Source organism: Manis javanica, chromosome 2, assembly GCF_040802235.1.
Source record: "Manis javanica isolate MJ-LG chromosome 2, MJ_LKY, whole genome shotgun sequence".
Taxonomy (NCBI): Eukaryota; Metazoa; Chordata; class Mammalia; order Pholidota; family Manidae; genus Manis; species Manis javanica.
Window position 1 is genome coordinate 139,130,302 of NC_133157.1, and position 16,370 is coordinate 139,146,671.

The following is a 16,370-nucleotide window of genomic DNA, read 5'->3' on the forward strand; positions in this document are numbered from 1 at the left end:
TCTTTTATTTCAGTCCAGAAAGATTTCTGGTATTAAAATTCTAAATGTTAATATGTTTAATATCACATCTTCTTTCATAAGCTTATTTTCTGTAACTTTTAGATAAAATTTTAGACAAGTTAGGAATTGGAAATGCTAACAAAATATTAAGAAAATGTAGTATCTGAAAATTTACCTGTGATTTAGACAGCAAATGTTGATTCTGTTTATACAAATGTTTTATCACTAGACTCAGTAACATTTTTCCTAAAATATTATTTGCAAATAAATATCATTAATTTTGTTATGTTATTTCTTATCATTTCTAAATTTATGCCCTATTATATTTTTAAGGGGTTTAAGATATAACTTATTATTCTATATGTAAAAAACAAGGTATGAAAATAAATTTGAAATAAAAGGAGATATGAGTAGGCAAAATAAATAAGCAAGTAAAAATTACTATACATGTGACTTTGGGATTCTGTGGATTAGGTATAAATGGGCCAAAATTGTGTTTACCACTGAAAAGTAAAAGGTATATGATTCAAAATACCTATAAAGTGAAATATTAGACAGTTTTCTTAAAATTAGATGATAGAAACACTTTGCCACACCTTCATAGATCTGATTTAGTATAAAATACTGAAATCAAAAGAAAAAAAGGATTGTGTTTAGCTATTACATCAGTGCCTTAAAAAATATCGTAAAATACAAGACCCACAAAGCAAGCAAGCTGATGAAATTAAGTTACAGTGATTTGGTTTTAGTCATTTGAACATTTTGGTAAAAAGCGCATTGGTTATAATTGAGTCAGGCATGAGTTATATGTGCCAGTGACCGCACGGGTCCTGAATGATGAGGGTCCTGCTGCAGTGGACAAAGGGCAAGAAGTCACACTTCCACACTTACTTAAGCTCCTGAGAGTTAGCAGCCATCAGGGACTTCAGAGTCTTATCTGCTAAAGGACATCCAGAAACACTAAAGAGGGTAAGAAAAACAAACACACAACACTGACATATAAAACCCAACTCAAATGGCTTCTGGAGTTTGTGAACATACATTACATTTCTTGTGACTAGGGATTGGGAAATAAATAACTAGGCTTGAATATGGCTTTGCTATTCTAACCATTCTGGGCTTATGGATGCCTCAATTATTTTTCACAGTCAGGTTTGCTATTTATCAAATGAAAGGCTTTACCTCAATGAGACTCCCAGGCTCCAGAACTCAGGATAGCATAATTACTGACATGAGTCCTTTCCCACTGCATCACCAAGGGGTGGTGGCTCAAAGGTCTAAACCAGCTCCCAGGGGGAAAGCAAAGCACATCGATGGAGATGAGTGGAAGGATTGAGCTCAGCCTTGGTGCACTGTTTCCTCTGACACCTACGTTGATTTCCATGCACAGGACGGAGGATGCCACACCCTACAGTGTGAGTGGTCAACCCTGTCACTCTGTTACCTTGGTCTCACTTCAGTCCTAAAGCTGGACAGAGCCAAACCCTGAGCTTTTGGTTTGCAACCTGGACCACAGGGTCAGAAGGCCATTTTTTTAAAATCTCAAATCATGATTTCTATACCACTTAAATAAAAAGACTAAAGATTTAACTAAGATTTATTTCTGAAAAACAAAACAAAAATCCAACTAACTCATTCTCCACTCACTGATGCAAATAATGTCTTCCTAGAATGGGTAAGAATAAGTATTTAAATTAGAAGATGGTCTGGGTTATTAGGTACCTGCGATGGGAAGCATAGTTTCCTGTGACATGGCCACTTCCATCACATCCTGGCGTTGGACAGCTGGGTCAATAAAAAACATAATTAATGTTAAGCTCATTTCACAGATTCATTTGCTCTGTCTGGTTACCAGGTAGCTTCTTTTCAAGTTCACGTAACACAGTCTAGGACATGCAGACACTAGTGAACTAAAGTTTTATGTTACATAAGAACCAGTAGACTAGCTAAAAGGAACTGGCATGGGCTTAAGTTAGTTCTCAGCATCACATCCAAGTCCGTGATTCATATGATGTAGAAAAGTGATGCTAAAATTTATGTCCCAGTGATGTGAGTCAACAATTAGTGATATTTTATTTCTTTGAAAGAATAAATGTCCTAAAAAATAAATGTTATACACCCATGCTTTATAATGATAGTTACTCATAAGAATACTGGCACCAATTATATAATAGATCCCAGAAAGAAATTTTTGTAGCGTTTGTAAGAGAAAAGCAACATAGTAACTTCATAAACATCTTAGAAACTGTCTGAAAAGCGTCCAGAGCCTATATAAGACTGAAATGTAAATTGACACTTTAGATGGGAACGTTGCTGGCAGTGCAGAAATAGATGAGAAATTTAGTTGACAAAGCTGGTGGTGAGTTTCATCCAAAGTTTGACCTCAAGGAGGACAATTGCAATTATTAAGGTGGGCTCTCCAGGCTGCCGCCCAAGACCAGAGCATGCTGGTGCATGTCATCTCTCCCTCGAAGCTGGTCCCATTCTGGGCATCTGATGTGTTTTAAAAGTAGCATAAGAAGAGAGTCATTCTGACCAGTTTTGCTTCTGTGTTATTAGATTCCTTGGTTTCTCAGCCCTCTGATGCTGTTCCAAAACCCCTCACCTGGAGTGAGCAGGTTAACCCCTGCTAACTCAGTGCTGTTTGTGGCGGTGTTAATAATCAGAGAAAAATCAGTCACATCATTAGTGCCTCTGGTTTTCTCTGACATCATGCCTAAAGTAAAGGCTTATCTGTATGTGTAAAATATAGAAATTGCCCTTTTGAAAGTACATTTGGATTGACAATCCAAGATTTTCTGAAGTCCCTTTTTTCTTTCATGTGAGTTACTCTCCAATCATTTTCAGGAAATCTAAAGAAACTATAAGAGCTAGAACATTTCCATCTCAGAGAGATGTTTGATTTCCAGGGCTTGATCTGAGCAGAATCTCCTAGCTCTTCCCCACCACTGTCCCAGATGGGATACCAGAAAGTGTGGAAGCCATAAATATATGAAACCAACTAAAGAAGAAATGAACACTAGCATTTGAGCTGAGTTACCCTGCAAGTGCCATTCACCCACTAAATGGATGAACATTACACAATTGAACATTACATTATAAAACTGCAGTATTCAGAGCTTGAGAGGTGATGTCATTGCCTTGGAATTCCACTTTGGAAATGCACCGCCACCTACTGTGCTAATACAGCATTGCATCTTTTTTTCTTTCTGTTTTAACTCCTGTTAGCACAGCCAGGAGAGGAAAAGACATGCCGACGATTTTTAAACCAGTCAGCTACAATTTACTTAGGAAATCAATAATAAAGTGTGAATTTAATTAGCTGCTAATTAATTTTTTTAAGTTTAGTGGCAAAGAGGTCAATGAATATAAGGCTGGAGGCTGCGTTTTGGCGGGCAAAGCTTCTGTTTCAGATTCTGGAAGCTGGCTTCAATTACGAATCTTCAGTGCAAAATCTTACACAACATGTGGCAATACCAGTTAGGTGATAGATTCTGGGTACGATTATAAATGAAAGAATCAAAATTTAGAGAAAGGAAACTAGCTTAGTTCACTCAGTAAGTGGCGCTCAAACATCAAGCAAATTTATGCTAATCGACAACATAAAAAAAATCCAATTCCAGGCAAGCAGTATTTGGTAAGAAGTTAAAGTACCTATATCTGTTAGAAAAAAACCCAAAACTTCAAAAGGACAGGATGCACCTGTACAGGAGTGACTTTTACAAAACCCACATGCTAACACAGGTTCACATAGATAAGTGGCATCCATGGAGCATTCACCCATCTGCAAAATGCGGTGGGAACCATGAGATCTCTAGAATTAATCAATCATATTAAGTAATCATATAAATATATTATCATACATTAACATATTACAAATATATATTAATCTATTACAAATGTGTCATATGTTAATCCTATAAATTCATCATAATTTCCTAGGAATTTGTGATTATATTCCAAAAATTGTTCAAAAGTCTTTTTGCAAAACTTTTTCTTTTGCATTTCCTTTGCACTTCCTTTGATGAGAAGTGCCCATTACAACAGAATCATAATTCCCTTCTCTGTCCAAGATGGTAATGCAGGTTAATTATCAATCTTTACACTACATTTAGTTCAGAATGACTCTGACAATTTCCAAAAATCTACCTACAAAGGATAAAATTTTGCCATTTTTGAAGATATTCAAAATAATATACAGAAACAAAATCCATAAAAAGATTTGCAAAACTTGAAAAGCAGCTCCATGAAGGAGACAGTTATGGCTGGTCTCTTGGGGCAAAATGGTGTTAAGTGAAACTGAAGCTCTAGTAGGTCTGGTACTACATCGTCATTTTGCTTCAGCTGCCAAGCTCCTGGTGAGTATTAAACTCATTGGAGAGCATGCTAATTTGAGTGAATAATCTTTGCCTATGAAGTCCAAAAGAATGCAGTCTAAGATTATTTAAAAATCACCCACACCTCAACACAACAAATGGAGAGAGCACTAGGAATAATTTCACGGAACACTTTCCACATGCAAGGCCCTGAAATGGAAACTGAGATGTGTTCCTTGCTCCCAAATCACTGTCCATGTCGTTGCGGGACTCAGAGGCAGCATGATAAATATATGCCACTGGTGTGGATATGGAAGGGAACAAAATCCACAAGACACCTCTGCTCTCCTGGGGCCTCTGTTTTGGGGAGGCCATCTATAGAGAAAGCAGGGAGATGAGATGTGTGAGTGCACTGGGTGGGAGAAATGCTGGAGGACAACAGAAGATTTGGAAAGGGGCCAAGGGTGTCAGGGTCAGGGGGCCGCTACAGGAGCCTGGAAGACCTCCCAGCTGAGTGACATTTGGGAGGAGAGGATGGAGCCCTACAGAGATGTGGGGGAGGAGCAGAGTGAACAGCAGCTGGAAGGCCCTGAGGCCATAGGGGAAAAGCAGGGAAGAGGGTGGAGAGGGGGCAGGGTCCTAGGGAAGGGAGAGCTCATGTGGACTGTGGGAAATGGGCCCAGGGGTGAGGCCAGCCCAGAGTCTGCACATGGACATGGTTCTACCACTGAAAACTGGGGGCAGTGAGTATAGATAGAGGAAAGATGTGGGTCCAGGACTGAGTGCTCAGGCATTCCCATCTTTGGAGGGCAGCCCAGGAGTCCAGGAAGGGGTAACAGGGAGGTTGGGGAGTCCACAGGTGTGGTGTTAACCCCAGGTAGGGTCAGGGCGGCTGAGGAGGACAGAGCAAGCAGCTCTGCCAAGTGCCACAACCCAGGCCAGTAGGACCGAGGGTGCAGATGGAGGCCTTGGACGACTCAGAACGGTTTTGGTGGGAAGGTGAGAATGAAGACCCGACTGGGAAAGGTTCTGGAAAGAAACTGAGTCACAGAGTAGAGACCACTTTCTTATGTTTACCTATAAAAGGAAGGAGAGATAGGGGATCAAGGTGGAAGCCGGATCAGGAGAGGGTTTTTAATTTTTTTATTAGAAAAATGTAAACATATTTTTAAGCTGGAGATTCAGAAGACAGGGTATAGATGCTGGTGCCTGACGGCAAGGTTACTATTTGCTAGATGCTCTCATTAATGGGCAGTTTTAAATGTATCTGCATATAAATATAATTTTTTATTGAAGTATACTTGACATACAACATGTTAGTTTCAGGTGTACAGCATAGATTCAACATTTCTACACATTATGAAATGCTCACCATAGAAACTGATTACACTATCATTGACTCTGTTCCCTATGCCCCACTTTTCACCCCCATGACTTATTTTAACTGGAAGTTTGCACCACTTTATCCCATTCACCTATTTCACCCTATTTTAAATGTTAAAGTACTTTAATATTTAATCATTCACATATGGAAAATATTCTCCTGCATTTCATTCTCACTCACTCTTGTTAAGCAGCTCAGCCAGGACTCCACCACCTGCTGAAGATAAAAATGCAAAAAAGAACGGGGTTCAGCCTCCTCTTTGCCAGGAAGGCCCTTGCTCCTCCGCCCTGGCTTCATGTCCTGATACTCCACCTCCCCTGCACAGTAACTGGAGCCAAGGTGGAGAAGGGACCTAGGGCTGTCTCTCCGTAAGGAAGTGTGAATCAGTCTAATCCTAACAACCCTCAGTCAGAGCGCTTCAGGATTAGCAAAACCGGCTGTGTGAGCTGCAGGCCACCGTCTTGGTCGCTGCCCCGCGGTGCGGACAGCACCTGCGATGCGTCTGCACAGGCCCTTCTGGGGCTCCGCCTGGCGTGCCCTGCCCCGCCCGCCTCCACGTCCCACCGGCTGCCTGGCCTCCCTTATTTCAGCAGACCTAATTTCGAAGATGGGGCCAGGCTTTTCTGATTTAACCTCTGAACTTCCAGTGGCATTTGATCTTATCAGATGCCCAGTTTGGGAACTTTCCTTGCTTCCAGCTCCATGGCAACCACTTGCCCTCTTCTCCGGTGGTCCCAAACAAGCTCATGCTGCATTCTTTGTGGGCTCCCTTTTCCCTCTGAGTCCCCAGAAGGACGGATATGGGCTGGCATCCCAGACGACACACTGTCCTGTTCCCTCTAGGCTCCTTCCCTGCCCGTGGGGTCATCCCCCCACGGCCTTGCCACCAACCTCTACGCCAACATTTCAGATGACCCCCACCGGAGACAGTCCCCAAGGCATCAGCCCCACACCGCTCTTCCTGAAATCCTGCGTCATTTGTTTGCTTTCACCCTGCAGCCTGTGCCTGCCCCTCTCCCGCAGCCGTCTGGTCGTCCTGCCCCCTGAAACTTCGTCCCTGTGGGGCATCCTGACCTCTGTCTAAGAACCTGCCTGCTGTTCCAATAACACTTACTGGCCTCTAGACTCTCCTGAGTCTCAGCACCGTCTGAGAATGTGAGGAAAACCAGGAACTCCCTGACCCAAACAAGGGTCAGCTTCAGGGTGGATAAGGGTTTCAGGGTCCCACAAGCCCTGACCTGGATGTCTGGCATCCGTGGATGTCATATTAAGAACTAATCAAAACATAAACAGTTCTAATGGTTTTATTTTGCTTTTTTTCCCAATCAATTAGACTTTCAGTTCTCTTATCATGAGAGTATATCATACACTTCTTTTCCATAATCCTCTTAGTTCTGAGCATAGGTTTAGGTACATATAGGACATTTAACTACTGACTGGTTGAAATTGCCCTAAAACATTCCTAAAGTCAACAATATAAGCCAAGACATTACTCAAAATTATGAACTGAGTCTCTTAATTCCAGCATCTCTCAAGTAGGTCACGGCAGATTACTTACGTGATGAGTTCTTTCTTGAGATCTCTTGCATGGAGCTTGGGTTTAGGGCTTGGTATGGAGGCTTCTCCATGAAACTTTTTTTCCTCCAAATTTTCTAGAGAGCTCACTGAGTCTTTCTGAAAAAAACAAAAACAAAAAAACCCCCCCAAAAAACAGAAGTATAGGAGGCATTAGGGATCCCTGGAAGGATAACCATATTTGAAATTGTCAGGGTCAATTTGAGTTTTAGTTTAAGGGCTTAGCTGAAATTCCTCATAAGATTTGTACACAAAATCAATAAGATAACAAGTATAAAGGATATATTCTGATTATAATGGATTATCCTTGGTGAAGAGTGAGAAATTATAATTCAGGCAGACACCTTTAAAAAAAGTTCACCTTTGGGCAAATAAAACCACAGAAGAATTTCTTGACCTATAAAACCAAATTAATACTTAAAATATGTTTCAGGTTTTATCATATAATGAAGATTTCCAAAAGAACATAGGACTAGTTCTTTATGTGCATAGCATTGCAAATGAAATACTGAAAAAATGAATCACAAATTTTTAAACAGAAAAGGAAGAAGTAAATTTAGGTTAAGAGAATGTCCTTCCTAATATACAAATTATTAAGACTTAAATTATTTGTTTAAATATGTAATAACTGAGTCCACAATATTTACACATTCAACTTGATGTCTCTGGATAATTGTTTTTATTCTAATATCATTTCCTGTTTTTCTTAAGTTACTTCTTTTACTAAGTTGGTATTTTTTAATGCTTCTATTCATTGGATAGATTCTTGTTGGATTATCACTAACCTCCATGGCCTAACACTGATCTTGATTTCATAAAGTAGACATATTAATGCCTTCAAATCATTTATTTACCATCACATATATTATCTTAAAGAAAACTAATGATGGTTTTCCTCAATCACATAATTAGCCTACTTTCATCCTTAAGCTTATATCCAGTAAAAACAATACTTCCTGGATTTAATATGAAAATCAGATTAATTAATATAGAAACCTATATTCTAATTCTCAAAGGTACTGATCTATTTAAGGGGAGAAAACTATTTTTAATTACTCAAGGTAAATCTCATTTAAATAAAAAAAAGATGGCAAAATATAATTTTAATAATCCTAAATCTATGCTCAGAATCAATGGAAAAGCCGAGTCCCTTGATCTCAGTCATAAAGGGAAATATAATTTCTTTCATTAACTTCTAGGTTAACAATTATTTTATATAAAACTATACAGTGGTAAACACATTGATATCTCAAGTACCATTATCCTCAGACCACATTAATAAAACCTGGTTTTATACAATTTATTTCCTTATATTATTTATAATGCTAAATAATTCCATTTTATTTTATTGATAAGTGTTTGAAAATAATAGCAGATAATAATGCAACATTTAAAAATAAAGAGAAATGGGTGCTTGGTAACAGTTGCTTACTAAGATACAAGGAGAAGTGCTATTTTAAGGCTACTTCCATGGACTTTATAGCATGAATGATGCTTTTCATTTTAAGTTTTACAGTGTAAATGCCTGAAGTGAAGCAATTCCTAATGATAAGACCGTAAATCTGATAATACCACAATCCATTCTATTTGGTGCTATCTGGATTCAGCTTTGGTAGCATTTTCTACTATAATTTATAAAAGTCTTGGCTTTTAGTAAGTAGATACAAATGCTAAATCCAATACTGTCTCAATGTGCAACAGCCTGTGTTTTTCTGTTTAGATGCTGAGTCTTTCACAAAAATGGCCTAGAATAAAAAAGAGCCATTTTATTGTTTTCTTTATGCTAAAGTTAAGAACAAAGAATACCTAAGAAGGCATGGACATTTTATACATGAACATATAAAGGTTATCAGATATTGTTTGACTGCTAAATCTATATATAATGGATGGCAAAGGAATAAGAGATTTTGAAAGAAATTATCAAGTGTGAAAGTTATTATTTGACTAAAACACATACAAAAATAATGCCTGTAGAATATATGATATTTAATTTGTGGTAGTATGTGGTAATGCTCTAATTGGATAGTTTTATTAGATATGACCTTTTAAATATTTCATATCTTCTTTTAAAAACTGTGGACTCATATATGCAATTATATTATGAAATAATTGCCTCTTTCCCATTTCTTTGCTTAGCATACTATTCCTGGAAACTTGCAGAGAGCATACATATTAAAATACAGGTGATGCCACTATAAGAATTCTTAATTTTCTTACAGGAGCATTTTATTTTGAACAAATTCCTAACTAGCACCCAGTAAAAAATAAGCCAATATAATTTGCAAGAATTTGTTCAAAATTTAAAGTGTCACTTTGAAAATAATAATCTTATCCTGTGGCTATGTAAGAGAGAATGTGGCATATATGTGTGTGTTTACAGAGTATATAGGCGCAGTGAAATTCCTTTAATGTACAGATGGAAGTTTATATTGATTTCAGTAAAGACCAGAACATAATGGTAAAATGAATAACAGATAATAGCATCTGGCACTTTTAACATTTTAAGCTCTGAAATCTTTGGAGAACTGACAGTTGAATGAAACTGACAGCCCTAGTTATTTCTCAATACTTTCCTTTCATGATATTTTGAGTTTCTTCCAGATTCAGGATTTTTTTTTTTAGAGGGCATCTGGACAGGCTATTTCACTGAGAGAGACAGACAATATTTTCCGACAATTGCCACCAAAATTAAGCAACTGTTGTGCATATGAACTAGATAACAATGAATTAGAAATAATCACTCAATTTCTCTCTCTGTGTGTGTGTGTGTGTGTGTGTGTGTGTGTGTGTGTGTGTGTGTGTGTGTGTCCTATGGGCTGGGGTCTGGGAGGTGCTGGTGGTGGGCCTGTGGGAGCAGAATCAGATCCCATTCACAGTATACTGCCTGGGCCTGGGGCAGCCTCCTGGCAGAGCTCGTGGGAAACGGCAATCATGGACCAGTCCCTTTACCTGGTTTGTGAGGCCACATACTGCAGGTCAGGGTCAGGGAAGTTCAGTTCTGCTGTTCTGAGAGGCACCATAGACCATTATTGCCTCCACCACATCTTGCCAAGTGCCATTTCTTCACTATTCTCTTTTTTTCTTTCCTTCTAATTTTTCTCAACTATTCCCTAGCTGTTGCTATTTTTTCTTTTCCTCTGTTCATTTCTCCCTTCTCCTTTTTCTTCATGTTAGGGAAGCCCAGGTGCATTACTTAATTTCTGTATGACCAAGGACCAATGCCTTACCTCCCTGAGATTCAGTTTTCTCCTCTAAAAATATTGACAAGAATCCTGCTTTTCAAGATAGTTAGGATAAAGAGACACTGTGTGTAATGATCCCTTATTTTTATTCTTACTGAATGTGGCATCCCTCTGCTACCTTCATAATGAGGACATTGAATAAAATTTGCCCTTACAAAATAATAACTATCCAATATCACATTTTTCATTTTCCAGATTCAGAGCAGGATGTGAGAAATACTCTCTATCAGTAGAGGTCCTTGGCATGGATGAAGGAACAAAGAACAAGTAAGAAGCTGTTCTAGGGATTCCCAGTGATTTAGAGGCACTTTTGTGTATGTCCCCATCAGCTATGGCTTCACCAAACCATGGGTCAACCATGCTCAGGTAACTGTGACAACAGCATCAAGCTTAAAAAATTTTTGTCACCTCAAATGAAGGGTAAACACTTCAACTCCAAGAACTCACTTTGCATCTCCAAATCCTCTTAGTGACCTTGAATTTCCACATAGTTTCTCAATTTTTGATTCCAGAATACTTAGGTTGCAAATTGTAACAGTAGAAGTCTGTTCTGTCAGACCTGGTGTAAGAAAGCTGTTCTGAAAAGAGCAGAAATCTAATCTAAACAAATACATTTCTTCCCATAAATTTCCTGGGAAACAAAATGCTGTCACAGATATATAAGCATTGGATAAGGACATAATCCCAGTTGAATCCATAAAGCTGACAAGGTAAATCCAGATGTTTTTTGAAATAGTGCAAAAAATGAGATTGGAAATAAAGATAAAATATTTGCTATGAGACCTCATTTTCTGGTTGAGTGATAAGAAGTATAGCCAAAGGGATCCTGAGGGACTTAGTAGACCCACACATGGAAGTACTCTCTCAGAATATAAGGGGTGCAGGATTGACATTACAAGTAAGAGCACAAAATTGTAACTCAAATGACACAAGAGACCCTAAATGGAAATGAGATATCACTTGACCCAGACTTGCTTCATTACAACTCAGAGCTGGATCCATATGTCTGACACTGTGTAGAAACAGAAGGAAGTTTCCTGGTGCATGTTGACAGTAGCCCATTTACAGCAGTCACAAGAATGAGGACAGAGTCAGTCCCACCCTGCACCTGACATTGAGAAGCTCCCAAACACAGTGGGGTTTATCCTCGCAGGATTCATCCAAGAATAGGGGTACAATTATGCTTACTCTGCAAAGCACTGTCCTTCATGTAACATGTGACTTTTACTGAACCCCCATCAGGATCTTGTAACCAGAATTAGGTTCCCCTCTAGTGGTGTGGAGTGGGACATGTCAATCAATGGCTGGAGATTAAGTTGTCTGTGAAATGGAGGGGGGTCCTTCTCTAACGCTGACTTGCTCCAGGTGGGCTGAATCAGCAATCTGGATCTCACTGTGAGTGTGCTTCTTGACTACCTGCCACGCCCTCCTTACTTTCATTCAGGCTACTTTGTACAGAAGGATCAGTTAATGTGAATATTGACACATTTCTGGATTATGAAAATAGAGGGAGTTAGGTGCAACTTCTGTTATTTTGCACAAGCCTGAAATGGCAGGGGCAATGTGGAAGAAGGAGGAGATATGTTTGCAGGCTTGTGGGCATCACTTAAAGTAAACCTGCCTCTGGAATTTTATGTATTTAGTAGAGTCAAAAATATATTATTTAAGAAGTGGTTCTTCTAAATAGTATTATGATAGATTAATTAACCCTCCCTAAATACTTCAGGTGAATTTTAAGAAGCCAAGTACAACAAAATGACTAAGACAATATGGCAGAATCTAGTCAGAAACTGCTGGTTTGTGAATCCCCATCACCCTTCTCTGGGATGGTGTGGGCGATGGTGTCACATATCCTCCCTGTGTCCTGGGAGGCTCCTTGAGGCCCCCATCCCCACCACCCCACGTGGAGTGGGCCATTCCTTCCTGTCTGTTTCTGTGCCTGCTCGTGCCGCTGTGTTATCAGTGTATTTGCTTACATGTCACTTCTCCCAGACCAAGTATACGTATGGCAGAAGCATGTCCTGTTTGGTGCTGTGTCCTCAGGACCTATCTCACTGCCTGGCTGTGGGGACACCAGGAACGTATGCAGAAGGAAGAAGGGAGAGACGTGGGGAGGTGGCACAGAGACGGAAGGGAAGAGGGAGGGAAGGAAATTGGAAACCACTCCATCTTGTGATCACTACTGTTTAGGTCAACTTATGCTCTGAGATATTCAAGCATATGCCAAAACCAAATTAGTCTTCCCCCAAAAGTTCCTGAACTTCAAAAAGCTGAAATAGGTGGTGCACCCTTCTAAAGAGAGTAGCTATTTCACTTCTTTAAATATATCAACTGGCAAGTATTAACAACTTCCTTGACATACAGTAAAACAGAATCACTTGCTATAATAAGTAGGGCCACAATTGCAATGATTTAGTCTAAATGACAGAGGGTTCTGGCCATGAGTTCTTCATGACACTAAGTCATGGCTAATCAGACCAAAAGTGTGAAAATGAAGGCTACATGGACTCCTGCACAGTGTGACACCTGGCCAAGGGGGGACGCTTCCTCCAAAGAAAACCAAACATGTGAATGCAGCTCCTTGACTTTGGGTTTGATACCCAAACCCAAAGTTAGATACCCAATGTTGCTGATTCAATACCTTGGACAATGGTTCTATACAAAGGTGAGCTAACACAGGGCCTTTGCAAAACTGAGGACGTGGGCTTGACCTGATTCTTACTTGCTCCTAATTTCATCTTCTACGTTCCAGTTCAGAAGCAGCAGTGAGATGGCGTTTCAGCATCAGTGACACTGCAGTTACAGGCTGCTGCATCCGAATGGAGAGAGGCCACAGTCTCTTAGGCAGTGCACACAGTGGCAGCCATAATGCAGATAAATGACATAGTATCTTAGGCAAGTGACAAGAGAAGTTGGATTCATTTGTCAATTTCTTCTGAAATTTAAAATGGTCACTTTACCAACATCTAAAACAAGGTACAGCCAAACAGGAATGTGAAAAACAATTAAGGAGAACAGCTAAGAATGCTATCTGATCATGCTTTGTCTTAAATTTCTGGACATATTGACACAATACCTCTTTCTCTTCCTCTGTCCTCCCGTGAGTTTTGCTATAGTTGACAGGAGTATCCCAGCCCTCTTGACCACAGAGGCTCTGGCGGAAGGCCCCATTGACCAAGATACCACTTGCTTTGAGAGGGGAAGAGGAAGGAGGCGGGATAGAAGTGTTAGAGGAAGCTAGGGGCACAGCCTTGTCCAGGAGTCGATTTTTTTTCATGCTTAAGTCCAATGTGCCATTTTCATCCACTTTTATCTCTGGTCCCTGGTATACAACAGGAAACAGAAAAACATTTAAGCAGTTTGCAGTTATAGCCTGGCCATGTGGGGATTTTAAGGGATCGTTTTAAATGCAAGCTTTTATGGAAGTATATCTGATTTTAAATCTAGCTTTCTGATTTACTTTGGTTCATGTTTGATTCTTAGGCAGACTTTTAGTGAGCAGCCCCATTAGTGAGCTTTGTGTTTCTGCATTTAAATAAATCCTAATTTAAATAAGATGTTCCAAATACTAAATGCACTGGCTAAACCTATTGTATATATATTTTCAAAGGTTAGCTTTAAATCTTCTTTTCTGGTTTGCAGAATTATCACTCCCAATTCAGCATTTAAAGCAGCCACACTTGAGTTTATAAAAAGGCACAGACCACTTCCCTCTACTCACCAACACCCAAATCACAATGTTAATCTAACATGAGAAATATGCCAAAATAACCAGCTGGAAGCGAATTTTATGGGAATATTAGATTAACATGAAAGTGACATTTTACCTGGGGTAACCTGAACCAGAAAAGCTTTATTAAATTGGAGAGCAGGAGAACAGAAACAGTGCAAACTAGCTCACTCTGGAGGCACTGAGACAGTACCTGCTGGCAGGCCTGTGTGCAGTTCAAGTTCTACAGTGAAAACTTCAGGATGAAGGTGGTTGTTTTCCAGATAATATGAGATTTAAAACTAACTACACTTCACAACATTTTTCCTTTGGCTAAGTTCTTTTTTTTAAGGTTCAAGTCCCAGCAAACTCCATGTGCCCTGGATCTTCAGACAGGACCCCTGCTATGGGGTGGCTGCTATGGTGTCATTCGTGAACCTGGCTGCAATAGCTCTCAGAACGTGGGAAAGACATACCTGTCATTTTCCTAAGTAGGTCAAATGAATACTTTCTGGTATTTGCCATCGTCCATCAACACACAATTAACTTCTGGACAATGCCTCTACTCTTTTCCTTTTGGCTGGCAAAGCTAGAATCTTCTTTGAATATGTGATAGCCAGTAAATTCCCAAGGGATTAATTTTAACTCCCAATTTACACTCTGTCCAACTCCCTCCCCAGGGCAGTCCCTGAGGTGTGGGCCATGGTAGCTGGCCTCCAGAGGCCCACTGCTTTTGTCTGGTTTAGAAAATAAAAGCACCTCTTCTGTTTGCTTGTTTTACCTGAAAAGTTCCTATTTTCAAGCTCTTGGCGCAGGAGGTAGACATGCTTTATTATATTTGTGGGAGGTAAATACACTTCTAAAATGTTTGTACTAAGATGCTTTGGCCATATCTTTCTGTCCTTTTTAGTAAATAGTTTAATCTCCTGTGATAGTTTTAATCTCTGAATTTGACAGTACAGCTTATCCAGGATAATAACTTAGTAACCACAACATCTTATGCCATCTGCATAATATCAAATACGTTTTTATACCAGCATTAATAAATCTTAGTTAAAAATAATCCAAGATATTAACCATATCAGTGCCATGTGCTCTCTCCATGATACAATAATGTATTCTGCCTTAGGCACATCAAAACAAGTTTTGGCTTCATAGTTGATATGTAACTATTGCAATGAAACAGAGCTATAGTAATCAAGTTTAATGGCCAATGTAAAGTAAAATGCTAAATATTGTAGTTGCTGACATTTTTCATAAAAAAGTTAAAAATTTGGGTTAAGACTGCACAACCAACATTCACATAAAATTCCAGACCTCTGTGACAGATGGCTTAGGAAAAAGAAGCCATGTGACTGGGCTGCAGAGTTTTATAGTGCAAAACCCATAAATAGTGCAGATTCGCGCTCACTGAAAAAAACATCAACTATTCTAAGACAACACTAATATGTCTTCATTTTTACAGAAGAAATTCCAAATAGTAAATTTTTTAAAAATGAGAGTGTCACAGTTGTGAATGACTGTACATCTTGAGTAATCACCTGCTGACTGGAAAAAAATTACTGCTAATGTTGAAAAGAGACCCCCTTCTACATCCCTCTCCAGCAGGCTGCTCTGAGCACCTGACTTGCTGGGGAGCGAATGCGGAGGCTCGCCTGGGCAGCAGGGTACAGATGGGCTTTAAGTGAGCGCGCAGATGCATTCAACAATTACACACAGCACCGCACAGCACCAGAGAATGGTTCCTTTCTGCCCGGAGTTGGGTGGATCCCACATTTACTGCGTGGACTCTTTTTCAGAGCAGTATCAATTCACATCACTTCTCTCTGTGCTTGAAGCTCCAAATGGCAGGACAAAAAGATGCTGGTGGAGCAATAGCCTGGGCCTCCCTATCCTCCCCAACTTCTAACATTCTGACTTCTCAAAACGTGGTTTAGGGTCCTGATTTTCATCATTTAAATTTAAATATTATTTTTTTTGAGGGTAGACTTAGGTGAACACTACCCATGTTCTTTCCAACTTAGGAGCCACAATAAAGATTAGCCACTTATGAATTACAGAAGTTACCTCTGATTTGTTTATTTACTCCATGATTGGGAAAGCACTTAATCTCCAAGCTACTACACTTAGGGGAAAAGAAAACT

General features: G+C 39.5%; 1 protein-coding gene across 3 annotated transcripts in view; it reads right to left on the bottom strand.

Moving 5' to 3' along the window:
• The window catches only part of LOC108383271 (ST18 C2H2C-type zinc finger transcription factor), a 110,334-nt gene that overhangs the window by 20,483 nt on the left and 73,481 nt on the right, over window positions 1-16,370 (bottom strand). For 2 of the 3 annotated variants that reach the window (XM_017639675.3, XM_036990793.2), the window contains exons 11-14: window positions 13,594-13,839; window positions 7,259-7,374; window positions 1,723-1,785; window positions 892-960 (exon numbers count right to left, since the gene is read on the bottom strand). In XM_017639675.3, coding sequence (XP_017495164.3) covers window positions 892-960; window positions 1,723-1,785; window positions 7,259-7,374; window positions 13,594-13,839 — 494 coding nt within the window. The remainder of the gene's footprint in view (window positions 1-891; window positions 961-1,722; window positions 1,786-7,258; window positions 7,375-13,593; window positions 13,840-16,370) is intronic. The other variant, XM_036990794.2, reaches the window with a different exon arrangement.